The sequence below is a fragment of the Sceloporus occidentalis genome, unplaced genomic scaffold, assembly GCF_023333645.1.
Source record: "Sceloporus occidentalis isolate IW3139 unplaced genomic scaffold, rSceOcc1.0.p SCAF_2, whole genome shotgun sequence".
Taxonomy (NCBI): Eukaryota; Metazoa; Chordata; class Lepidosauria; order Squamata; family Phrynosomatidae; genus Sceloporus; species Sceloporus occidentalis.
This window is the reverse complement of record NW_028316982.1, coordinates 269714549-269742117: the sequence shown is the minus strand read 5'-3', so window position 1 is coordinate 269742117 and position 27569 is coordinate 269714549. Positions and strand designations below refer to the sequence as shown.

Sequence of the window (27569 nt, the reverse complement as noted above, 5' to 3'; positions counted from 1 at the left end):
AGTTAAAATGTCATTAACAGTAACACACATTTTTCTAGTTACCAACCTAACCTGTAGAAAGCCAAACTCTTACTTGTGATGTCCATTAATTAGGGAAAGCTACTAACTGAGATGTTATGAGATATCTGTAAGCAGTCTGTTAGCTGCTTTCCTGTGATTTGTGTATGTGGTAGAATCAAACGTTTCTTCATGTAGCATTTAGCACACCGCGATTTAATTGTTTGTCTGTCTGTGTCCCACCCTTTTCCCAAAAATGGGACTTGGTTTAGAATCGATCTTTCTCTTTGGTTTTTGAGATTTCTTCACGCGATGCCCATACAATTTTAAACACACCTTCACAAACATAAGGAAAAGAAACATGAGTTTTGAGTTTGTTTTTAAAAATTAGAAATGTTTCCTTGTAATAGGGCCTAAATACCCCGAAGACAACAGATCCCATCTGATCTTGTAAGCTAAACAGGGTCAGTCATGGTTAGTGCTCAGATGGGAGACCACCAACAAATGCCAGGTGCTGTGGAATACATTTCAGAGACAGAAACCGGCAAAAACATCTCTGAGGATTCCTTGCCTAAGAAAACCCTATGAAATCCATGGAGTTGCCATAAGTTGACAGGGAACTTGAGGACACATGCACATACAAGAAGACGCAGAAGTACCAAGCTATAATAACTAAAAATCATCAGTTCCAGCTGAGACTGAGGCAGAGGCCCGTTTAGGACTGATGAGCATAATCAAGGCCGAGACATTTAAACCAGGTTTCCTCATATCTGGCACAATCTTAGTTGCTTCAGTCTCTCCAGATAAATATGAACGTCAGACTTGTTGTGTCCCCCTCTGATGCTATCTATCATTGGGTCCCTTCTGAGAGAAAGGCAGCATACAAATGTAATAAATAAATATCAGCCAGGCCATGTATTTGTCTGGCTATAATGTAATGCCTAGCCAATTGACTGAGACCAAGAGTTCAAGATTTGCACTTTACCAATGAGCTGTAGCATATTGCAGGCTGGTACAGTGATGCCCTCCTTTAATACACTGTAAATGCTACATGCAGGGACGTGGCCAAGGGGGGGGGGTTCTTGGGGTCCGGACCCCCCCCTTCCATTAGAAAAATGAACGGTGTGTGCTGCTGCGCTGCCGCACCCAAGCCCCATTATAATGGTAGCACTTAGTCTGGACCCCCCCCCCCCTTCCTAAAATCCTAGCTATGTCCCTGCTACATGGTGATGGATGTATTTAAGAAATGCAAATAAAAATTCTTCTACCAGCATAATTTTTATTGAGGGCTATTACAGCTGTAATGTTCTGCAGAAGAGGATATCCTGTTAGGAACTATGCTAAAACGTTTATTTTGCAATACACTTGTTAAATGTGAAAGATCTGGAGCACTTAATGTTAATCTTCAAAGAGGTTTCTCTGTGGGAGGTTCAAGGCCAAATGTATCAACTTTATAATAGTTGACAGGGTGGTTATTTTCCAAGTCTTGCTCAGTGACCTTCTCCCAGAGGGACTTATTTTCTTCACAGTACCACTGCAATGCCTGCATGCAAACTTCAAACAAACTTTCTGTTTTCATTTTCACATACCTAAGCAAAAGAAACAATTGCACTTCTTCAGCTGTTCAGTTTTTATGGTCTCTCTTTGGAATTACCAGTTTTTGAAAATTACCAGTATTAAGAGTAGAAAGTTAAGAAAATCAAAATAATTGGAGAGGCTTGTGATCCATTTGCATCCAATGATCCATCTCTGGCATTCACTAGCTAAGGGTAGGTACAGGTGACACTGTCCATCACTGAAACCAAGAGCAAGTACAGTTGGTTCTCCACATTTGCATCTTTGACTTTTGCGGATTTGATTATTTGCAGATTTAATTATTTTCAGATTTGATTAATCAGATCTATTGCATTTGTGTTGGATATGTTTGTGGGGTGTGACCTCCACTCGGAACAAAAGTTTAACCTCGCCTAAACATTCATTTTCTGGTTCTGGATGTTTGTGGAATACCTTTGATTCTATACCAACAAACACTGCTATGAAAAGCGCTTTATAAATAAAGGTTAATAATAATAATAATAATAATAATAATAATAATAATAATAATTGTACCCAGTACTTTGGGCTCAGAAGATGCCCTAGATTAAGACACTTAGTGGGATTATTTTAAATATTATTTAAAATAAAATTATTTAATTATTAAAAATATAACATTGTGCTCTTGCTATCACTGGGCTTTGGTTCCAGGACTCCCCGTGGATTCTAAAATCCATGGATGCTCAAGTCCCATTAAGTACAGCGGCATAGTGAAATGGTTTGTGAATTATATTGATTTGTGCGTTCATTTATTTAGTTATTGCATTTATGATCCAGCTTTCTTAGCATCTGAATACATACAGCTTTGCCTGAGAAATTTCTGGGATATGGTTATTTAAATGTTCTCTCATTTTAGCAATAGTTCGTGCCCTTGAATGGATTAATTTATTAGTCTAATTTAGCATTTTTCTTGGTGAAGAGCTTTAAAGCTTTTCTTGATGCCCTTTTAATTGTAGTGGGCTGTGGCATTTATGCACATGGATTCACCTGTCTCAGGTAATCTTTCACTTCAGGAAACAGTCAAATAATGAGGAGTGTCTAAACAGACAATTTGATGCAAATCATCTTTGAATGAATAGAGCACTCAGGATTGCCTGGTTGACATGGCAAATGGAATATGCCTGGCTGAGGTTCCTGAGGTGTGTGCCAGCTGCTTTGGTCCTCCACTCTGCAAGAAATTCCTTTTATCAGGGTGTGTAATTCATTACTCCATTCCGATCAATGTAGTCCTCATTGGGATCCAAGGCTCAGAATCTGCAACATGAGGTGTTGCAGAATCCCAATCTTTCATTCACGAGCATGACAACTTCTTAAAAATTATTCACTTACCAAACCTTTTATAGTAGCAGCTTAAGGAATAGTGGCAAGACATATCTAGATGTACCTTCTTATTGTCGTGTGCCTTCATTTCCAATTTATGGCAACCCTATCATGGGATTTTCTTGGCAAATATTTCTTCAGAGGGGATTGCCTTTCCGTTCCTCTAAGGCTGAGAGAATTTGACTTGCCCAAGGGCACCCAGTGGGGTTTCCATAGCTGAGTGGGGATTTGAACCCTGGTCTTCAGCATCGTATACCTCTCTTCTAGAGAAATTCAGTGCTATCTGCCTAATAAAGAGGTTTGTAGCCCCATAAAGATCTGCTGGGTCTCAAAGGAAGTAACTTTCTGTGTTGCTGATGGAATTTAAATTTTATTTCCTGGACTTTAAAATGCTTGCCTCCCAGTGCCATGTGGCCAGAGGGGAGGAGTGGCCAGCTGGCATAGATACCCATCTCCATACCATCTTAACTCAGAGCACTACCAAGAACATATTTTCAAAATGCAGACTTGTGACCAACCTTGTCAGTATTTTCCCCTTCATTATGATTTTTAACGTGTTTGCCTGATGAGAAACCAGTGGAACCTCAAATGCTTGTAGCATGTATTTTGTGGATTTTGGTTGATCTAATAAAGGTATCACTGTTCATGGTTTTTGGATGTTATTGTACTTTGCCCTTGGGTATATCCCACTCTGGCTCTCAACAATCTTAGCACAACTACTGGGCTGAATAGCGTATCAACCATAATGGGATTTTGTTTGCACTTAAATATTACAGTCCTGACTGTTTGAGTTAAAAGGATGCCAAGTGACCCATGAGTGAGTACTGTGCTCACTCCTAGGTTCCATATTCAATGTAACTATGTCAGAGGTTAAACTATTGGTAGATTTCCCAGTTGGAGCCAAACAGTGATGGTCTGTCTTGGAGACCTTTTGGGGGAAGCCACAGCAAGTGTCCTTGAGAAAAGAACAAGGAGAACCTTATACTGTATACTGACTAGGAATACAAACTCACTGTGCTGTTAACTGAAAAAGAGCTGCTGTTGCCAACATTTATGACTTCCTATGTGAAATGTCCAAAACCTCAGAAGTTCAAGTCTTTTAACTTGACATGGACCAATGACAACTTTGTTCCCCCTAGTTTGGTGTGTGTAGTAGCCATCTCGAAGCCACGTGGCAGTCGTCGCTGTGACTAAGGGGACTCTTTGTGGGCCTCCATGAGTTGAGACCAAGATGTTTTGTACTTGGCCCATGAGGCCAAGCATTATCACGTGCAAGTGGTATTAGGCAAGTTTCTTTAAGGGCTGGCTGCCCCTTCACATGTTGTTTTTACTCATTCTTGTGACCCACCCAACTAGTGCAGTGTGGGTTTTGTTGGTTGCTTCTGGACCTCATAGGAATTCTCCCCTCCTCCCCCATCGCTGCTTTTTTCCCTCTATGTCATACTGTATCTGTTGGGACTTTGACAGTTGGCTTGAGATGGTGTCAATAAATAGGCTTCTATTGGGATCAGGGGTCGGCAACCTCCGGCCCGTGGGCCGGATGTGGCCCACGGAGGCCTTTCGGCCGGCCCCTGCCGCCGCCGATTGTGGCTTTTCCCGGCTCCCGGGCACCGCCATGTTGTTTTTCAAAATGGCAGCGAAGTCTCGCGCGACCTTCCCTGCCATTTTGAAAAACAACATGGCGGTGGCAGCCTAGAGGCAAAGTCTCGTGCGACCACAAGAAAGGTCGCGTGAGACTTCGCCGAGGCCCGCTGCGGCCACCGGAGCCCTCGAACAGGGCTCCGACGGCGGCAGTGGGCCTCTCGGAGACCTGTTGCCTTCGCTGGGGCCCTCCAGGAGGGCTACAGCGGTGGCAAAAGGGCCGGCAAAGAGGGGGAGGCCTTCAGTGCTGGCGGCCCCCGCCGGCTCTTTCCCGGCCTCTGACAGGGCCTGGGGCCCCGTCAGGGGCCGGCAACGAGGAAGAGGCCTGGCCCCCAGGAGGGCGGAAGCTCCGCCCCCGGAGGGTGGAAGCTCCACCCCCATCCCGGCTTTGGCCCCCCAGTTGTCTGAGGGACAGCAACCTGGCCCCCGGCTCAAAAAGGTTGCCTACCCCTGTATTAGATATTCAACCAGAGTACACCTTGGCATGCTGTTGTGTTGGAGGTTAGCAAGTACCAGGTCGGACTCTGGAGCTGCCTCCATAGGGCATGGGACTGTATGGTTTGCAAAGGAGTCAGTTCTTGGGGTTGGTATTGCCATTTTGCTCTTGGGAAGCTAACTCTGACCCCATACAGACTGCCAAAATAAAGCTGCTTCAGGTCACTTTGGAGGTATACTGTTTAAATGATGCATGCGTCCTAAGAGTCTGAAAGTCACACCAAAGCCACGACCCAGTCCTAAGGATTGGAGCGCAGCTTTGGCACAGCTTCTGGACTCTTAGGACACATGCATCATTTAAATAGCATACCTTCAAAGTGACCCAAAACAGCTTTATTTTGGTAGTCTGTATGGGGCCTAAGTTCCCAATCTAAAGCCTCAGCACCTTAGCAGAGTATGTGGGAGAAAGAATTCAAGCTCACCATGGCATCTGTAGAAAAGCAATCAATGGCCATCTAATCTAGTCCAGGTCTTTCATGAGTCAGTAGTCCATCCAGAAAAGCAGCGCAAAGGATAATCTGAACGAATAGTCAGAATCCAGGCCGAATTCAAAGCAACAGGCAATCAATCAAGGAATGGGACACCCGCGTGGCTTTCTCCCAAGGAAGATGGATGGCTGTCAGCCATACTGGACCAAGGCAGGTTCTGGGATATTTATAGTCTGTCCGGGTTTCATAGGTGTTCCCTGTTAGTAGCGTGTTTCCTCTTTAAACATCAAGCCTGCTTGCATCTTTCTCTTTCCTGGTGTCTCTCAGAAGGGGAAGGCATTGGCAAGCCTGGTCTTCATCCGAGGATTGTGACTACCATGAACTTTGCTTTTGTGGCTGCTGAGAACATGGCCCCTGTGGAGTTGTTGCAGCCCAGGTATGTCCCATAGGCGGGATACAAACGGCCCTCAAGGGGCCGTTTTCCCGCCGCCGCCATTCGCTGCGTAGGGAAGCCCCAGCTGCCAGACCGCGAGGCTTCCCTGCGCAGCAAAAAAGGAGCGGCGAAATGCCGCTCCTTTTTGGAACGCGGAAGTGGCGCTGCGAGGGGTGGAGTGCGTCCTCGCGACGTCACTTCCGCCGCGACACGTCTGGACGCACAGCGTCCAGTACGTCAACATGGCGGCGCCCATGTGGATGGGCACCGCAAAAAAGTACGCGCTCCGCGCGTACTGGGAGGAAGGGCTGTCAGGAAGGTAAGAACCTTCCTAACCCTAATACGGCCCTTCCTAACCCTAGTACGCGCGGAGCGCGTACTTTATGGCGGTTTGTATCCCGCCTTAGGCTCTCAGGCTCTCCATCAGGAGCCTTCATATTCAGAGGACATGCCAGGACCCTGGAGCCAGGGCATGACAGATAACAGGGTTTACTCTTGTCTTATAAAATCACAGGGTTTAGGAGTGAGCCGTCTGTATTTAGCTTTCGAAATACGACTGAGCAAGATAGCAGTCAATTTCTTTGGGCTGTCCTCAGGGTCTGGTGTTTCATCCAAGAATTGGCTGGGAAGGTGTCATAGGTTGATATCTGGACCTCAGCTGGACTCACATCAGATTGCGCCCTCCCCCTTGTTTGTTCAGTTCCAGGTCTGAAACAGTTAAATAGGTTTCAGGGCAATAAATTTCACCTTTGTTTAACCCAGTTTATGTTGCCTGATCTCATTATTTTCATGGTTGGTCAACAGTTGGTTTGTTGTGATCTTCCCAGCCCTATCCCAAGGAATAAGGATTGATTACAAATTACATTTGTTGCTTTTAGATACACGGCAGCTCAAATTGTGTAGCTTGGGGTTAACCAGAGGTATTCATACTAAGAACTCCCTCATCTGATTTATTAGTGTATCATGCTGGTTGCAAATCACCTTGTGCAGCTCTTGCTACGAGACACTTCCAAAAAGCTTCTGTGGTTTACTATGAATATCCAGCTTGTTGGGGGCAGTTAACTTACACATTGTAAACCACTTAAAGAGTGCTGAGTACACTGTATAGAAATGTACATGCTATTGCTATTGCTGCTAACAAATTGGTCCAAACCAACCATTTGAGAATTGCCATTTAAAAAAACCAGCCACATATGCACAGTCTGTAACAAGCTTCTAATTCAGGAGTCATATTATAAAACTTAAACAATAGATTGAATGGCCCCAAACCAGGATGGCCCTGAAACTGTAGTACCAGCAGACCTTCCTTCTCCATCATAGCCCTTGTTGCTGTCCTAATACCAGCTGGATTGGATTTTTCAGATTCCCACTTCCCCAATATTACCTTTTGGGGTTTACTGGGGCTGCAATGGGAAAGGACAACTGCTCCCCCTCCCTGTTCAGCTGTTCCATCAGCAGACATCCAATACTGGATCCCAGCCAATGTTCCTTTTTGTTTTTTCCTTGTAAAGCTTGCAAAATGAGTTAAGCTCTTGTAAAACATTCTCTGATCTTGCCACTTTTACTTCATCTTGCAAATTGGAGTTGCATGGTTGGGTGACATGCTACTAACCATTAAAGAGGTTTTTTTGGTGGGGCAGGGTTAGTCAGCACCAGCTATAGAGTATTTGTTTTTTAACCTCAATTCAGCATCAGAATGGTAGAAACAATTGCAGCACACACAAAGGTATTATACTGCTAACTGAAATGAAACTTTCTCTTATATACCATAAAAATAGTGGTACTCTTGGGCTTGAGTATTCCTGTAAGAAACCATATCAATAAAGCTGTGGACTTCTATGTACCCTAACTTACTCTGGAGGAGGCAACCAAATTCTGGGGTGTAGAATTCCATTTGCCTTCATACATACACCATTATGTGCTATTGTTTGATTGTGTTAGTGGTTCTTGACAATATGAGCTAGCAAGCTGCATGGGAAATTTAATTCTGGTATATGAGGAAGGGACTGTACTCAACTTCCTCCTTTTCTTGAATATTTTGATTGCGACTGTGGAAAGTGCTTAGAGTACAAGTTCATTTGTAAATAATTCTCTTTTTAAATCTTTTTTTTAACAGGGCATTCAGAAATTGGCTAGTCAGTACTTAAAGAAAGAGTGGCCAGGAATAAAAGCGGATGAACGAAATGATTTTAGGTAATTTTGAGAAATATACCCATTTCTAATGTCTTGCATTGTTTGATTTTGTTCTCTACAACTGTAATTAATCACTTTGTTTTGTAACTAAAAGTATGTATTGTTGAATTATTCCCAGAGTACTCTGTCATTTCTCAGCTCCTCAGATGTTAATATACTTGTGAAATCTGAAGAATGTTGCCAGAGTTAAATGAAACAGTAAAACCAAACTATTATGAGGAATATTTTACTAAACATGTACAGCTCCCCAATTCCCATGAATGTGTGGATTCAGTTTAAATGAATACAGGTGTAGACAAATAATGATTTTGTGCTGGCTGAAGGCGAGTGGAGCTGGTAACAATAGAGAAGTCAAGAATAGGATCTCCTTGTTCAGTTTAGCTCTCTATAAGTTGCTCTGCAAGAAACTTACAGATTGGGTTTTACCTTCAAATAATGGCCTGAAGATTTTAAAAAGTAGCCAAGGGTTGCTCTAAAAATAATATTAAATAGGTATGGGCAGCTGCTGTTCTAAATGTAGCCAGGGTCCCTTCTTATTATTTTATAAATCCATATCCTGCTTTTCTCTCAAAACTGGAATTCAAACAACCCATAAGAAGATTAAAAACCATGTACAGGTATACCTCAGATAAGGAAGTAGATGTGTCCCTAGATGTTACTTCTTTAACTGAAAATTTGATACCAGAGGTAGAATGGAAAGAATAGTGATAGGTTCCTTAACCATCTAATTAAAAATAATAATTGTAAGCCGCTCTGATAGCCTTTAGGGCTGAAGGGCGGGGTATAAATACCATAAATAAATAAATAAACCACAGACAAGAAGAGCATTTCAGATATGTTTCACTGAGTTTTTATTCAAAACTAACAGCATGCATAATGTGAAATGAAACAGTCAGTCAGGACAGGTAAATCCTTGCATAAGTAAAGATGAACATTTTGAACCATTTACAGGCCACTTTACTTTAAAGCTTGTTCCCAAATTAATCCAGTGATTACTTTTTTTTCTTTCACCACTTTTCTTCTGACTTTCATTTTGGTGGGCAAATGCAAAGAAAAGGCTTTTTTAAACATGGAAATAGTTGATGAGGCAGGCTGCAGTAATTCACTTTCCCCTTTCTTCCTGTTTTGCTGTCCACACATACAGAGTAAGAGATCCTGGCAGCAGCTGCTGTTACATTGCCTGTTGCAAGCAGCCACAGACAGAGTAGGATCAACTGAGGAGTACCCCAGTCTTTCTCAGTTTTAGCTTTATTACACTGTTTAGTGCAGACATACTGCTACAAGATGGCAGCTGAAAGTCTGTGTTTCTCCAATCCTTCACTAGCCTCACAACATGAGTTTTAAAAACTCCAGCCAGACAGAGGACACGGAGGAATGGAGGACAGGTTGAGTAGGCAGAAAAGACTTTGTGAAAAGGAGCTTCTTTGTCAGAGGCTTTGTTAACTGATGTATGCCTGTACAAATGTAAACACAATAAGTGAAATATTAATTTCTCTCCTCTTAAGTGGGGAGTGGACAGCATGCAAGTCTGAGGTTCACACTTGGTCACTGTAATGCCAAAGCATTGATTGTTATTCAAATTTGAAGATCCCATAACTGGAATTTCTGCTTGAAGAATGCAAATGATAAAGGAGGTGAAATGGGGAGATTTGTCCAGCCCTATCTTGTGCATTTGAACAGGCTGCAAATTGTAAATTGAATTTCAGATACAGTTAGCTAGGTTTATAATTACATGCTCAGGGACAGTTTGTTTTCCACTTTTAAAATTAATATTTTAGGAAACTAGCCTGCATATTTCTAATATAAAGTAAATCTAAAAGTAGTGGGAAGTTCATACTGTGGCTAATCAGAATACCCAGATAGCTGTACTATTTATTTTGTTTGCTGAAACCATGGTAAGGTACTAAATCCTAGATTTCTAGCTAGACCTTCAGTTTGTGGGCCGTTAATGGAACTGTAGGCTCTTCACTGGTAAGAATATGCCTTAATCTGGCTTTGTGCTATTAGCAATAAAGTCCCTTCTTACATCTCTCTTAGTTTCTTCTTTGCCCTTCCCACACACATCCACTGGCCTTCTGATTTTTTCCCTGTATTTTAGGAGCATGTATCCAGTGTGGAAATCATTTCTTGAAGGCACAGTGCAAGTGGCTCAGTCCAGACTCAATATCTGTGAAAACTATAAGAACCTAATTTCTGAACCTGCCAGGGCAGTGAAGAGTTTTAAAGAACAGCAGCTGAAAAAGGTATTGCCCTTGGAGATTGCAACATGTACAGTACCTTCAGTTTAGATAAGCAATATTCACTTGTGCAAATAGTATTTGACTTGTTTACGCTATTGATTTTGTTTTATATTGGTGATTATGAAGACCGTTTTGTTGGATTCAGACAGAGCTGTGATAAATATTTTGTTATGACTTTTACTCCAACCATCTAGTCTTTAGTACCACAACCCTTGTTGACCATTGTTTATTAAATAACTTGTGATCCTACATTCTGTTCAGAACTAAATGTGGTATGTGTCATTGTTCTTTTTAATGCTGATCGCTGCAGAAAACAAATGTGGCTAATAGTACTTCAGTGCCTTATATCTCCTTGTATGTCCATCTAAGGAAATAATGCTTGACATTATTATTTCTTTTGCTATCCAAATGAAGATTTCATTCACCAAATTAATTTTTAAAATGCCATATTTTATTTACCCTTGGCAAGCAGAAACATGTGGATACTTGTATGAGGTTGACTGATTTTAACTGTGTCCAAAGGAGTGTGAAAGGGAAAAGACTATTCTTTTGTAAACACACACTCACAGCCTAAGTTTTACTAGACAAAAGAGCACATGGACAGATTAGAGGGCAGTCCTTCAAAAAGAGAATTGCCAGTGTAATCACCAGACCAAATACTTGGTCACCCCAATGGAAAAAACAATTACAAATTGTAAAAAAAATGGTCTTTGGGTTTGTTTTATTTTTAAAACTGGGGAGCAGGGGGCATGATAAATATGAGGTTATTGCATCTCAGGATGTAATATAACTGGAAAAGAGGAACTACAACACTTGGGAGCTTGGAGGTATCTTGCTTGTGAGGAAACAGTTTAAGCATATGAGGCTGCTTATGTTAGATGAAAGTGCATGATAGATGTTTATAGAATTACGCATACTGTGGAACTCATGAGTAGAATATGTATTTTTTACTTTATTGTTTCCTGTTCCTGTCTTTGTATTAATGGTTTTAATTGCTGATGAATTTTACCTGTATTGTAATGTTTTTTATAACTTTGTAAGCCGCCCTGATCATTTTTTTGGAAGGGCGGGGTAGAAATAAAATTTATTATTATTATTATTATTATTATTATAACTCTTTCTCTTTCAGTGCTAGAACTCAGCGTCACCCAATGACAGATGAATTCTTCACTGAAAGCTTAGTTTATACTATAAAATAAACTATGCTTTCAAGTGAAGAATTCATCTGTCGTGGAATCTACTGTCCATGTTCATTGGGTGACCCTAAATCTTAACTGTCAATCAATTTCTCTTTACAGGCAAGTAAAATAGACCATCACCATGTCCTTTGGATGTGAATTCTATATAGAATTCACATCCAAAGGACATGGTGATGATCTATATTTTACTTGGCAGTAAAGAGAAATTGGTTGGGCAGTTTGAGGCCCAAGTGTCGTGTAATGTGAGCTCCCGCCACTAGTTCCAGCTTCTGCCAACCTGCAGTTCGAAAGCATGTAAAAGTGCAAGTAGTCCTGCTTGCATTGGACTCGTCCCCAGAAGGACTGAGCTGGCAATATTATTATTGTTTTTGTCATTATTGTTATTGTTGTTGTTGTTGACCTTTAATTGTAAAGCCAGCTTCACCTCTTTCTTTTCTCTGTGAACCCCATCCTTCCCATGGCTCGCCACATTTCTCCTAACCTGATCCCCATTCGGCCTCTCCCGGTCTCCCTGCTTCCCTTCCTCTGTTCCCTCTGGAATTGCCGCTCTGCTGCCCCTAAAGCAACAGCAATTCATGACCTCTTTCTCTCTAAATCCTTTAACCTCCTCGCTCTCACAGAAACCTGGCTCCCAGCCCATGATACTGCAACCTCCGCTGCCCTTTCTTTTGGTGGTCTCTCCTTCACCCACACAAGCCGTCCTGAGGGTCGAGGAGGAGGGGTTGGTATCTTGCTATCTAACTCCTGCCAGTTTCAAGTTCTATCTTTTCCCCCCAGCTATCGTTTCTCTTCCTTTGAGTTTCATCCTATTAGACTCTTTTCTCCTCTACAGCTCTGGGTTGCAGTCATCTATCGCCCTCCTGGTTCTGCCACCCAGTTCCTATCTGACTTTGAATCATGGCTGACATTCTTCCTTTCAGATTCAGTCTCCACTTTGATCCTAGGTGACTTTAATATCCACGTTGACGATTCCAATAACCCTACAACATCTCGCTTTAACTCTCTGCTAGCTTCTTTTGGCCTCCAACCACACTCCAACTCTTCAACTCATTCTCTTGGTCACTGTCTTGACCTAGTTCTTGCTGCAAACTGCGCCATTTCTGACTACCTGGCACTTGACTTTCCACTATCTGACCATCATTTAATCTCCTTTGCTCTCACTTATACTCCTCCTCCTCGCCATACTATTCAACGCCTTTTTCGTGATCTTCAATCTGTTGACTCTAACCATCTTGGTCTGACCCTGGATTCATCTCTCTCTTCCCTAAATCTCGGGGATTCTGCTGATTCAGCAATGTCTTTATTTAACTCCACTCTTTCCTCGACTCTTGACCATCTTGCCCCCGTCTCTGTTCGCACTTCTTCCTCCAAGACTAGACCTCAGCCCTGGCTTACCCCCAACATTAAGTTTCTCCGGTCCTGCTCTAGAGCGGCTGAACGTCTTTGGAGAAAGTCCAAAGAGTGGGCTGATTTTATCCATTTCAAATTTGTTCTTTCGTCCTTCTCACGCGCCCTATCTATGGCTAAACAGAATTATTACAAATCATTGATCTCTGCCAATGAGAGGTGCCCGCAGCGTTTGTTCTCCACCTTCAACTCTTTGCTTAAACCTCCCTCTCCTCCTGTCTCTTCATCTTTCTCTCCTAATGACTTTGCTAACTATTTCATCTCTAAGATTACCACTATTCGCTCTGAGATAGTCCCTCCTGATTCTTCTTCTGCTCTTAATCTTCTATCGCCTTCGCCTAACAAATTTAATCTTCTATCGCCTTCGCCTAACAAATTTTCTGTCTTTCCTCCTGCCTCCTTGGATGAACTCTCTACACTTCTGAACTCTTCCAAACCTGCTACCTGTCCTCTTGATCCTATTCCTACTCGTCTTCTAATCTCTATAGCTCCCTCCTTTCTGCCCTCGCTTCTCCATATCTTCAATCTCTCTCTCTCTACAGGCTCCTTCCCTTCGGACTTCAAACATGCTCTCATTTCCCCAATTCTGAAAAAACCTTCTCTTGATCCCTCCTCTTTGTCTAGCTATCGTCCGATTTCTCTTCTCCCCTTTCTTTCTAAGGTTTTGGAACGGGTTGTTTATTCGCGCTGTCTCAAGTTTCTCGAAACCAACTCCATCCTTGATCCCTATCAGTCTGGTTTCCGCCCAAGGCATTCCACAGAGACAGCTCTCACAAAGATCTCGAATGACCTTTTACTGGCCAAGGCTAATGGCCTTTACTCTGTTCTCATTCTTCTCGATTTGTCTGCAGCCTTCGACACTGTTGATCACTGTCTCCTAATTGACATACTCTCTGACCTTGGGTTCTCAGACTCTGTTCTCGACTGGTTTAGATCTTACTTGTCTGGCAGATCTTTTGCAGTAGTTGCAGGGGGTCAGACTTCTTCTCCTGTTCCCTTATCTGTTGGAGTTCCCCAGGGCTCTGTTCTGGGTCCCCTTCTGTTTTCTCTCTACACACTGTCCTTAGGAAAACTCATCAGCTCTTTTGGTTTTTCCTACCATCTGTATGCTGATGACACCCAGCTGTATCTTTCTGCCCCTGACCTTTCTCCAAGGCTTGAACAGCAAGTCTCGTCTTGCCTTACAGCTGTCTCACAGTGGATGCGCCATCGGCGTTTGAAGCTCAACATGTCCAAGACGGAGCTTCTTGTCTTTCCTCCTAAGCCCAACCTTCAACACTCCTTTTCTGTCTCTGTGGACAACATTTCCATTCAACCAGTCCAGCAAGCCCGCAGTCTTGGCTTTATCTTTGACTCTTCTCTGTCGTGTATCCCTCAGATCCAGACCACAGCCAAGGCTTGTAGATTCTTTTTGTACAATATTGCCAAAATCCGACCATATCTCTCCGCCTCTACTGCCAAGATCCTGGTCCATGCCCTAGTGATCTCACGACTTGATTACTGTAATGTCCTCCTGGCTGGACTTCCTCTTTCTCACCTCCGTCCTTTAATCTCTGCCCAGCATTCAGCTGCACACATTATCACTTCCACCCACTGCACTGACCACATCTCTCCTGTGTTGGCATCCCTTCACTGGCTCCCTCTCCCTTTCCACATTCAGTATAAGCTCTTGCTGTCGACATTCAAAGCCCTCCATGGACTGGCCCCTCCTTACTTATCAGACCTTCTTTCTCCTCACCTTCCCACCAGGGCCCTCCGTTCTGGTAGTCAAGGGTTCCTGTCTCAGCCCATGATTTCCTCTGCCCCATCCCGGATTCGCCCCTTTTCACTTGCTGCCCCTCACTCCTGGAACCTTCTTCCTCCACAAGCAAGAGTCATCACTTCTTTAACCAGCTTCAAAACGGGGTTGAAAACCATCCTGTTCAGAGAAGCCTTCCCAGACATCGAATAATTGTTGCTTACTATCTGATGTTCTGTTGTTGACTGTTTATTGATCCATTTCCTGTATTGCTATGTACTGTATATGCATTATCCTACTTGAGAGTATGTATTTTCCCTGGAAAATGATTAACCTTCCATTTTGAAGCCAAGCCCTCCCTCCAGTCCATCTGCCTTGGTCCAGGCCTCGGAGGTTGAGAGGAACTGCTGGACCTCTTACCCTTTCCCGTCACCACTCCCTTCTCCTTCTGTGTCATGTCTTTTTAGATTGTAAGCCTGAGGGCAGGGAACCGTCTAACTAAAAAGATTGCATGTACAGCGCTGTGTAAATTTACAGCGCTTCATAAATAAAGGTTAATAATAATAATAATAATAATAGATAAATAGGTACCACTTCAGTGGGAAGGTAACAGCATTCTGTGCAGTCATGTTAGCCGCATGACCACCAGTGTTATCTTCGGACAATGCTGATTCTTCAGCCTAGTAGCGGAGATGAGCACTACCCCGTACAGTTGGTTACGACTAGACATTCATGTCAAGGGGAAAACTTTACCTTTTTAAAGAAAAATTAGGCAGATTCATAGAGGATAGCTCCGATCAATGGCTATTACCCATGGTAGCTGGATGGGACCTCCATGTGCACAATTGCTTCATCTCTTCTTGCTAGATGCTAGAAGCAGGGAGAGGTGGGATATATACAAATAAAAATTATTATTATTATTATTATTATTATTATTATTATTATTATTGAGGAGAGGCAATAGCACTGTTTGAGCAGAGAGGTAAAGGACTGTTCTACAAGGAATTGATGACCTTGAGACTTTTCCAAAGTTTTAAGATTACAAATATAGATGCTTTCTTTTAGATATGGATTGAGTTGGTCTTATTTTCCTGAAACAACAAAATTAATATTGCTGGCACACATTTTGCCTGAAATAGCTTGGTAACAGCCAGCAAACGAGAGGAAAACCTGCTTGTTAAATGAAATTGAATACACCCATAATGTTAGCAAGAATCAATGAGAAACAAGCAAATCTTTAGAGGTAGCTTTGAACATTTCCAAATTATACTAGGCTTTGCATTTAAGGTGTGGTATCTTTTAAAAAAAACGTTTAAGGAATTATCCATGGATCTAAGGGTGAAGCGGAAATTGAGATGATGCAGCCACATCCTGGAAAGGCACCCTAGGCATCTGGCCAGAAAACCAGTACAGAGACAACCTTGTCCTTTAATACACAGAACAACGGTTGTCATTAATGGAGGCAAATGGTAGAGAAATAATGTTGTGGATAAAGTACTCCTTGTTAGATCATCTTCAATGTTCACTTCCAACAATTACAGCAATGTATTTTGGGCAGTGTAAAACAAATGCAGTGTAAAAAGTACCCAGCTCACCACTTTAGCTATTAATCCACTACTTGCTTAAATTAGCTAATTTTTCACTTACAATCTTGTGGTGATTAAATCAGTTGCAGAGCAGTGGTGAGTGTGGAGGAGTCCCAGAGAAAGCCCAAATTTTCTGCTTAATGTGAAGTTGCTTTTCTCCCACCCATCCACCCCCACCCCCAATTATAGATGTATCTTTGCAAGAGTAAAGTCGAATCTATTTGAACCTGTGTGCATGCATAGTTGTAATCGAAGGATGAAATTCTAGCATCCTACTTCTTTTCCCCTCCGAACAAATCTTTCCAGGAAAACCCCAAGATAGGGTCACCTTAGGGTCTCCATAAGTCAGAAATGACTTGAAGCCACAGAATGTATATATTATTTCAAAATGAACACATCTAATAAATTAAGTATTGAATCTTTCAAGAAGCTTCTGCATAAATCTACGAGTATAATGAGATATTAGAATGGATCCACATCCAGCTTCTTCCAGAGGTGCTTTTCCTTAGAAGAAAACCCCACCTGAGTTTTGTTAAAATTATCTGCATACATTAAGCTAACATGGCATAGTGATTTGAGTGTTGGATTACAACTCTGGAGACCAGGGTTTGATTCTCAGCTCAGCCATGAACCCACTGAGAAGTGACAAACCACCTCTGATCAAATCTTGCAAAGAAAACCCCATGATAAGTTTGCCTTAGGGTCGCCATAAGTTGGAAATAACTTGAAGGCACATAACACCAACAACAAATGCATTCTGTGCATCCATGTTAATGTCTCATTGTACTCGTAGAAGCTTCTTGAAAGATTCAATACTTAATTTATTGAATGTGTTAATTTTGAGGTAGTATATACATTGTTGTTGTTATGTGGCTTCAAGTCATTTCTGACTTATGGACACCCTAAGGTGACTCTATCACGGTGTTTTCCTGGCAAGATTTGTTTGTAGGGGCTTTGCGTTTGCTCTGAGGCAGAGATGATGCACAGTCACCCAGTGGGTTTCCATGACTGAATGGGAATTGAACCTGGGTCTGCAGAGTCATAAGTTAGTGCCCAAACCACTATGCCACACTGATTCTCTATAGTATACATATTAGCATGCACACAAGTGAATGAATTTGCCTATGTTTTCAATACCCAGTAGTGGGAATGTAAGAATTGGGAAGAATCATTCATCTGTCACTCAGTTTGCAGTTTGTAACTTAAAGCTATAATTTTTCAAAGACAGTTTGTCTGTTTCCAAGATGGCAATAAAAGTACTGGTTTGTGTGAAGAGAATTTAAATAGAATCACTGTAATTTAAGCTCTTAAAAAAGGAGCTAAGGAAATGCTTGATAGCCACTGCTTTCTTGGAGTTCTAAACCCAATTTATGCACACAAATATTTTTGCTCCTATTCTAAATTTAGCCATGGTTCATAAGATAACAGGTTTTCCACCCTTAAAAGTCCTTGAGGTATTTTGCAATACAACTGTTCCAGGCAAGCGTCAAAGATTGAGATGGCATCTTGCACCTGAGATCATACACAAGAAATGTTATCTTAAGTTTTAAGATGACTATCCTTTTGCAATATTTACATAAAATGTTGGTAGCCTTTATTCTAGCACATTCTTGCTCAGCCAGTCTAGCCCAGTTCTGAGAAGTGAGAGTAGCACAAGTTCTTTCACAGGTTTTATGCTTTAGTGTGTTTGGGTATCTTTGCCTTTGAGATGATTTCCAACTAATAAATAGTTTAGTGTTCAGAAAATATTTAGATTTAGTTCAGGCATAATTCATTTTTCAGTCTAAAGAAAACAGATGAAGCTGCCTTACTTTCACCCCATCTTGTCCAGGATTGTCTTTCTCCTTCTCCATCTCCTTCTCCTTATTGGAGTGGGGAGCATCTTGGGATTGCAGATGCCACATATGGAACCTAGAACCATCTGCCCTGCAGAGCAAGCACTTCATTAATGGATTATGTTTGCCAAGGCCTTCTATGCTTTAAGGCAGAGGTGAAAATCATACAACCCATGAGCCACACGTCTCATGGGGGGTTCTCCTGTTATCCTTATTCCTCCAGCCCCCACCCTCAATATTTAAAAACATAATAATCTGAAATCAACTTTTTTGACTGCAAGTAGTATTGAGACACAGTTTTGGCAGTAAATGCCTGAGGAAAGAGGTACCCAGAAACATTAAAAAAAGGTCTGGAAGTAACTTTTGGTTATCACCAAGGATGTGCTGTGGCCCACCAAAATTTGTGAAGAGGGAAAAATTGTACTTTAACCCTGAATATATCCCTGCCTGTTATGGGGTCAAGAATGGAACAACAATTCTGTCACTTTACCCCCTCATAATCACACTTTTAAGATGTTACTCATTCCCTCATTTATGCTATTGTGGGAACATAAAGCTTCATTGTTATATTAATTTATTGAGAAGAAAAAAATTACTGGAAGGCAATCATCCCATCCCCAAAAGTACTTAAAACAACAAAAACAAAGCATTCCTAAAACCAAGGTAAAAGCAGTTAAATGGGGTGGGGAAAAGTCTTAAAATATTTTCCAAGCGGTTACAGAAATAGTCATCACAGAAACCCATTCAAAGGTGCAGTAAAGACCTTGTAAAGCTTTCTGGAACTGGCAAGGTTTGCATTCTGCACACACAAACACCCCCCCCCCCAAAAAAAAAATCCCTGTTCTGTACTGCAGGAGGGGCCTAATTCTTGAGCCCTGGAGCAGGAGCAGTATAGGCGCTGGTTCTTGCCCCACCTGTTGTGAAACTTCTCTCAGTGGTTGAATTTTAGGCAGTGCCCTGCCTCACAGGCCACAAAAAGTAGGAGTTGTATGCATATATGTTTATTTAGGAAAGAAATGGTTTCATGGATACCCATTCCCATGCCATGAAAGATTTCTGAAGCTAAATGGAAAACACATCTTGCATAAATCAGTCTCACAGAAGAATTCTCAGGGCATCAGCTTTGAGACTAGCTGCTTTATTTTATGATGAGCTTTCCACTTCTTTCGATGCACTGAAATGAAGTGGATTAATATCCACAAAAGCTCATGCTGAAATAAGCCAGTTAAGTCTCAGCAGTGCTGCTCGGTTCCTTCACTCCCCCACCCTTTTGATTTTATGCTGAGACAGACTAACATGGGTGTCTCTTTGAGAAGGACTTCTGAATTTTAAAAACATGATCCACATTATGAAAAGAGTTTGCTGAGAAGTACGATGTATCAGAATAATGAGTCACCTAGTCCCATGGCATACATGAGTAGGAATGTAGAGTAAAACCAGTGTTTTGTCAGCCTTACCAGGTGCTTCAATGATGTTCTCATACAAAGCTTAGCAGGAGAAGCTTACCTCCAACGCATGCTAGTCACATGTGTTCTTGCCTCAGACGATGGAATTAGTCATCTCTCTGTTATAGCTGGTGGTCATCAGTAGAACACTTTTCTCTGTTTTCTTCTTTTAAACAGTCATTTCTACTAATGGCCACTAATCCTTTGCTCTTGATCACATAGTGTAAAGCAGAACGAACTACTATTTGCAAAGGAGCTGTGAAACCCATTTGCTTGCAGCCTGGCAGAGGCAGAATCATCCCAAGTAAATCAGCTATAACTATTGCTGAAACAGTTTTCCAGAAATGTCAGTGATTCTGCCCTCTCTTACAGCGAAGTGAACTTGCATCAACTTGACTAGAATGAGAATGGAAGCTTTTTTGAATTAGAGATGCAGCAATAATGATAGCCCTGCTTCATTATATATTTAAAAAAAAAAACAACTGGACACATTAATTTACTTTTTCCATGTCTTTTCTTTTATTTAGTGTGTGGAGCAGCTGACCAGGATCCAGGCTGAATTACAAGAGACAGTAAAAGATTTAGCTAAGGGCAAGAAGAAATACTTCGAAACGGAGCAGATGGCTCATGCTGTTCGTGAAAAGGCCGATATTGAGGCCAAGTATGTTCCAGCATGTCTACAATTTCTGCATGTAAATTGCTTTAAACAGCTTTATGCACTGCATCTTGTTTGACCATTAGTGGTGTCATCCAAGCTTGTAAACAGACACTTTCCTTGTTGCCTGTAGAAGTATCTCTATGTTACCAGGAAAAATATTCTCTGTTTCATCAGACATGTTGTCAGGGATCTTCCAAAGTATTAATGTAAGCCCCTTCAGGAAACCAGCTCTCTAAATGTAATACCCATTCTAGAAATATACTGATTTATTGTGTTAATTTCTATTGCAGGTCAAAACTTAGTCTTTTTCAGTCAAGGATAAGCTTACAGAAAGCAAGTGTAAAGGTGAGTGTAAAAATAAGTTGTACAATATAATTTTAGGGATATGTTTTGTCTAGGGAATGAGTCACAGACATCCAGAAAGTAGAACCTAATAAAAACTAGGCAAACTATGGCTGGAGCAGGTTTGTTTTTCAGTCTGACCCATAGAAATCTTGCACATTTCTAATTTCTTATCAACCATTTCTGATCAATAGAATTCTTGAACTTATCTAACCAAGGGCATTACTTTTAGCATTACTTCCCACAGGAGGTACTAATAAACAAACACATCCCACCTACTGGGTTTAGAGAGCAGGAGCTTAGAAGAATTCTTGAGTTTTGTTTTTGGTTTAGCCATTGCCTCTATTTCACTGTTGAAGTATTTAACTTGCTTTATTTACTTCACCAAAAATAGCAAAATATTTCATGTTTCTCTTTATTTGCCCAGCTCAAGGGGGTATTTGTGCATAGTGTAATCATGCTGTGAAGTCCCAGTTAAAAACTCTTAATAGTCAAAAATTTCCTCCATGGCCTTAATATGAGTCCCCTCATTTGCAGTATGGGGATAATATTTATTTATTCAACAGAGATGATGGTAAGAATTATTCTCATACAAAGATACAAAGTATTTTCAGCCTGTAATATATGTACATACTCTGTTGTTAATGTATATTAGTAGTAGCATTTGATTTAATTAAAATTTATCTACTTAACTAGACCATTATGCAGTACCTATTCCATGAAAATGAGAGCAATGCAATTACAGGTTGAGTCTCCCTTCTCTGGAATTCCAAAATCCAAAATATTCTAAACTTTGCCTGAGAAAGTGGCACCTTTGCTTTCTGATGTTTCAATGTACACAAATTTTGTTTCATACACAAAATTACTAAAAATATTGTATAAAATTGCCTTCAGGCTATGTGTATAAGGTGTATATGAAATATAAATGAATGTTGTCTTTAGACATGGGTTTGATCTCCAAGATACCTCATTATGTACATATATGCACATACAGATCTTCCGTAATCCAAACAAAAATCATAATCTAAATTCAAAAGTACCTCTGGTCCCAAGCATTTTGGATAAGGAAGGCTCATTGCAAAGACATACCATGTTATCAAATGCCACCATCTTATTAAACATGTTTCACAGTGTTGAATTTAAAAGACCGTACCTCCCCATATGAGCTGGCCTAAGATCTTCAGTATGAGGCTTTCTCTTGGTCCCACCACCTTCATAGGCATGCTTGGTGAGGACAAGGCAGAGGCTTTTTGGTGGCTGCTCCCAGACTGTGAAACCCGCTCCCAATGGAGACCCAACTAGCCCCCTCCCTGCTGTCTCTCTGGCTACAGGTTTATGATCTTTTTATTTAGGCAGGCCTTTCACTGATTTTAATCATATGGCAGAAAGATATTCAAAGTGTCGTGCTTTGTTTTCATTTTGTATGTCTTAATTATGTTTGAAACATATTTTAAAATGTATTTTAAACTGTTTTAAATGTGTATATTTAATAGAGATTATGTTTATTTGTGATTTTTAAAAAACTTTTGTAATAGTACATTATTAGCTAAACATTTATTTTATTTATGGGTCCCTTGGGAGAAAGGCAGGATATAAATTGAATGAATGAATGAAATCAAACTTCTCTTCCCTTAAATACTGATCATCATATTTTCCTTTTGTTGCTGTAGTTAAAAGCACGACGATCTGAGTGTAATTCTAAAGCTACTCATGCGAGGAACGACTACCTTCTCACTTTAGCAGCTGCTAATGCACACCAAGATCGCTACTATCAGACAGACTTAGTAAACATTATGAAGGTAATGGCATAAAGTGATAGTTGAAAAACTTTTCTTTTCCCACTGTGCTCAATCTTTCTTCGATACAAAATATTGCAAATAATTATAGGAAAGTATTGATTTGCTCTGAGGATGTTTAGTCTGTGTGTAAAGAGGGAAAATCTTAGGAGGTCTTTTGTTTCATGGTGTGTGCCAGTAAAGCTGTAACTATTCAGTTCCTGCACTTAGGGATTGCTTACAAGAGGTAGAGACAGTGGGTCACTTTGGCAGTCTGCCGGCGCTTTGTCTTGCTGCGCGAGGGAGCTGCAGTGGACAAACTGCATGGCTTCCTCACGCAGCAAAAAGAACCCGCAAAAAGCGGATTCTTCTCGCAGCACGATTGTGATGCCGCAGCGCGCCAGTGGCACACTCGCGGCATCACAATGACGCCAGGACATGCAGGCACTAAGCATCCATCGAATCAAAATGGCAGCGTCCATGTGTACAGGGCGCCGCCATTTGACGCCCTCGTCACGTGCTAGGGATGAGGCATGTATGGGTGGTGCAGCCTTGGCCAACCCCTAGCATGTGATGAGGGCACACTATATAGGCCGGTCTGTATAGCGCCTTTATGAATCAAACCATGCCAGATTATGTTTTTGCAAGCTGGACTGGTGTTTGCATTGATTTTTTAAAAAGTAGTGTCAAGTCAGCCAGCAAATCAGAGTAATAAGCTGTTGTATGAAGTGCATTTTGTAGACTATGGTTTGTGCAGACTTTCTCTGTATATGGTGCTGAGTTTTAAAAAACATGGTTACAGCCATTGCTTTGCCTCTAGAGTTTGCTGCATCTTGGAGATATGAGTGAATTTACGACTTTTAATGCTGAAATGACAGGAAACAAAAAAGTGCCAATTCTAAATCACAGTCTGCCAGTTGAACATTTGGTAGCTCAGATCATGATTTGGATTCTAGATCTATGGTTGATATATACCTCAGTTTGATGTGCAACATGGCATATTACTGACTATTGAACTCTTGCACATAGAATGTTCTGGATCTGAAGAACTGTGTAACTAGTTCTGCTAACCCAAAGAGGCTTTGGATTTTGTGGGTGTGTGTTTGTATAATATCCTGCCATCTCCCTTGCTGTGCCCTCTGGCAAATCGCATTTGAATCCAAGAGTTTGCTGCACACACACACAAAAAAAGAATTGTGTGAAGTGCTGAGCACACAAAAAGCTTATGAAGTGTCTGTCTTGATCCTTGTGTGTTAGATTTTATGTTATTTTAAAGGTAAATAGTGTAAAATATATGCAGTTTTATACTGTGTTTTTTCTGTAAGTATTACCAGTCATGGTGGTGGGCTTCAACTGATCTTTCTCAGATTGTCTGGATGATTCCCAAAGTCTGGGCATCTGTCACTTCCCATGCTTATTTTAGAAGTTGAAAAGGAACTCAAACTGTTACAGTCATTTTCACTTGAGTGGATAGAATTCAAAGACTTAGCCATGTTAGTCTGGAAAATTAGTATGCAGAGGGCTCTTGTAGCACCTTTGAGATGAACTGAAAGAAAAAAGCTGGCAGCATGAGCTTTCGTAGACTTGAGCCTACTTCCTCAGATGCACAGAGTGGAGAGTCCAGAGATAAACCTATGTAAGATGGGTGGGTGTCAGAATGTCAATTGAAATTCAAACCCTTGTGGGTATGGAGATGGGGTAGCAAGTTCAGTTTTAACTATGGTCATTAGTGGACAAAGGCAGGAGGAAGGATGTTGCCTAAAGCCAAGGAGAATAGATAACCATATGAATGAGTATTGGAATGTAGTGTGAGAAACAGAGAGGGGTGTGTGATAAATCGCTCAAGGACAGCCTCATGAGGATAGGGATTAAATAGTGTTGAAATGTGTGTAGTGTGCCAGGAAACCATTATATCTATTCAACCCACTGCTAGTGGACTGTAGTCTGCGGATACATTCTGTTTATGTTACTTCTCTTTACAGTCTTCCTTTGCAGTTCTTTTGTTCAAGGACTGCTGTTCTGTGGCCTGAGATGAAATGCCCAGGAAGACTGAAATGTTCTTCCACTGGTTTTCATGTATTCCCAGTCCTAATGTCTGATTTATTTCCATTTATCCTGTGGCTCAGGGACTGGCCTGTTTGCCCAGTGTACAGTGCTAACGGACTTGGTTAATATAGTATGCCACAAATTTGATTTGTGCATCAGAGGATAAATTGACATAAATCAGAATTAAATCCAGACTATCCCATTTCAGATCTCAGAATGGTGGTCCTTGAACAAAAGAACTACTGTATATACTCATATACTGTATAAAGTCTAGAAATTTAGGTCAAAAATTAACCCAAAAAACCTTGGATTGACTTATTCATGGGTTGATGTAAGTGCTGTATCTGAACTCTTATTTAAAAGAAGGAACTATGCCCTGGTGAAAAGCAAGAGTATAAACTGTCCTGGAAGCACTGACCCTTTCTACTGTCTCATCCATCCAGCCTTAAGAGTGAGCACAAAGAGTTATGTCTGCTGGAATTTTGTAAGTTCTCTAACATTATTTTGCTTTGCTTCATCCTCAACTTATCCATAGGTCATATCAAAATCCATAATCTTGGCCCCAAAACTTGCCCTTGACTTAGACATGAGGTCAGCTTGTAGTCAAGTATATACAGTACAAAGTAAAATTGGAAAGATAAATAGTAGAATCCACAGACCAGACGATCGTTGGTCAGGTACATATGGGACAGGCAGTCTCTCAGATATTTGAGTTTTTCTTTGAAGTTCCTTTGTTTAAGGATGACAGTTTATCAGAAATTTCTGCCCTTTCTCTTGGTATTTGAATAAAGGTTGGGGTTTCCTTTATCCCCATTTTGTGTTGATTACCTTACTCAATTCCAGGCTATTTCTGTTAATTATTACAAACACTGTTTTATAATTAGTCCCTGTTATATTTTGCTGCTATGAAATTGTCAATATTTCCCTCTGATCCCATGCCTCATCATTATGCTAATGTTTCTATCCCTATAGTATGATATGGCATTTAAATATTATCACTTGGTATGTTGAAAATGAAATAACTGACAAACTAGCATTGATTGATGCTGTCTGTAGGTTATCTAGAACTGCTGTGTAATGTGGCAAAACAGCATTTTTCCTCCCGAGGGTATGAGGAGTATGAGGATAGTATCTCCGCTGGGAACTTTGCCATCTACCTCATCTGCTACTAAGCACAGCGATTACAAAAAGAATAGTGAGCAATTCATGTGCGTTCATTTAAGTCGGGTGGGCACAGGAGTTAGGAGTGCCCTCAGTTCGACTCTTGAGGGTGAAACATGAAGACTGAAATGAGCACTATTTAAACCCCCAGACAGACAGCTGAGCTGTGTACTTTCAAAAATGCTGTCTTAATTATTAATACAAGTGGAAAGATGATCCAAAAATCAATTTAATGTCACTTTTCTTGGAGAAGCTCCATACTTAAATAATTTACCACCACTGCCCAAAAATATAGCAGAATAAGATAGCGTTAGCCCATGATACCATGATGTAATTGAGTTTTGTCATATATATGTAAAAATAAAAAATTATACAGTTGAGAGACACACACAAATCCATTGCTGGTAGTATTAGTAACTTTATACACAGAATGAGCTTTCAGGGGACTCTGGTTTGCAATATCCTTAAATCAGAACAAAGATGACATTTCTTTATTCCACTCTTTGCTCTCTTCCTTAGTTTCCCACAAATTATTATAGAAATCGATCACAAGACATTAAAGCACGAGGGGTGGGGCAGATCACTAATTTGTACAACAACATGAAATAATCATTTGTACTTGAGTCAAGAAAATGCCTTTGGGAACAAAAATTTAAACTTTGTCAGCAGGTGACGTCGAAGGCTTTCATGGCTGGCGTTCATAGTTTTTTGTGGGTTTTTTGGGCTATGTGGCCATGATCGAGAAGAGTTTATTCCTGACATTTCGGCAGCATCTGTGGCTGGCATCTTCTGAGAACAAGGAACACGAGAGACACTGCAGACTGAGCCAGCCGGAAAAATCAGCAATAGCAGAACATGTTATAAACCATCCTGGGCATAAAATACTGTTTGATAACACTGAAATTCTGGACCATGCTAACAACTATCAGGTCAGAATGCACAGGGAAGCCATTGGAATCCACAAACATCTGGATAATTTCAACCAGAAAGAAGAAACCCTTAAAGTGAACAAAGTTTGGATACCAGTCCTGAGGAATAGCAAAATGAGGACTCATTAAGTGCAAATGAGAAACCACCCAGAGTCCGGGGCTTTCCCAGCAGATAACGATCACCAATTAGCAGACACTAATCCTCTTTGCATATCCTCCCACCCTGGGGCCCTGCCATCAACAACAGAACAATGCACAGATTAACATGGAATTCCTCCAGACCCAGGGTCACACAGTGTGTGTATCCAGCTCTCTTCTAGGCCTGCATTCTCTGAAGATGCCAGCCAAAGATGCTGGGGAAATGTCATGAATAAACTCTTCTAGAACATGGCCAAATAGCCCAAAAAACCCACAAAAATCTTTGTCAGCAGGATTGTTTTCTACGCAAAAAAAAGTCCCACTCTTGAATCCCAGTTAGTTAATACAAATAAATTATTTCTTAAATGCTGGTTTTCCCCACAAATTGAAATTACTTGATATGTAGAAGATGAGCACAGATCAACAGCAAGAGTGCAGAAGAACCCAGATGCAGTTTCTGGTGTCTATAGTTAAAAACATGTCATTTAGCACTGTTGTGTAAACCTTCATTTGGGATAGTTGGTCTCAGTCAGAATAGGTAGTTGTAGGACATTACTGCATGATCCCTGTTCTTGCCACAATTGTGCTTGTTAAAGAAAATGGAATTATGTATGTTTGTGAGCAATCATTATTGCACATTTCTTCAAATCACACAACTAGGGCTGCTTCAGCCGTTTCACTTTTCTTTCCAGAATAATAGAATCATACAGTTGGAAGAGACCACAAAGGCCACCCATTTCAACCCCCTGCCATGCAGGAACTCACAATCAAAGTATCCCCGACAGATGGCCATCCTGACCCCTTCTTAATCCCACTGCCTTACCCAGCATGCCTTTCAGGGTTTTAAAACTTTTATTTATTTAATTTTTACTTTTTAGTGCATTTCCAGAACTCTGCTACTAACTGTGATTTAAGGTTGTTGTTGTCTGGTTTTTAAAAAAAAATAAAGAGGAGGAGAAAGAAAAGGAAA

At 41.0% G+C, this 27569-nt stretch overlaps 1 protein-coding gene across 4 annotated transcripts in view; it reads left to right on the top strand.

Moving 5' to 3' along the window:
* Positions 1–27569, top strand: part of FCHSD2 (FCH and double SH3 domains 2) — a 177274-nt gene that overhangs the window by 81261 nt on the left and 68444 nt on the right. For all 4 annotated transcript variants that reach the window (XM_089513034.1, XM_089513033.1, XM_089513036.1 and 1 more), the window contains exons 4-8: positions 8024–8100; positions 10199–10343; positions 20078–20211; positions 20499–20553; positions 22221–22349. In XM_089513034.1, coding sequence (XP_089369160.1) covers positions 8024–8100; positions 10199–10343; positions 20078–20211; positions 20499–20553; positions 22221–22349 — 540 coding nt within the window. The remainder of the gene's footprint in view (positions 1–8023; positions 8101–10198; positions 10344–20077; positions 20212–20498; positions 20554–22220; positions 22350–27569) is intronic.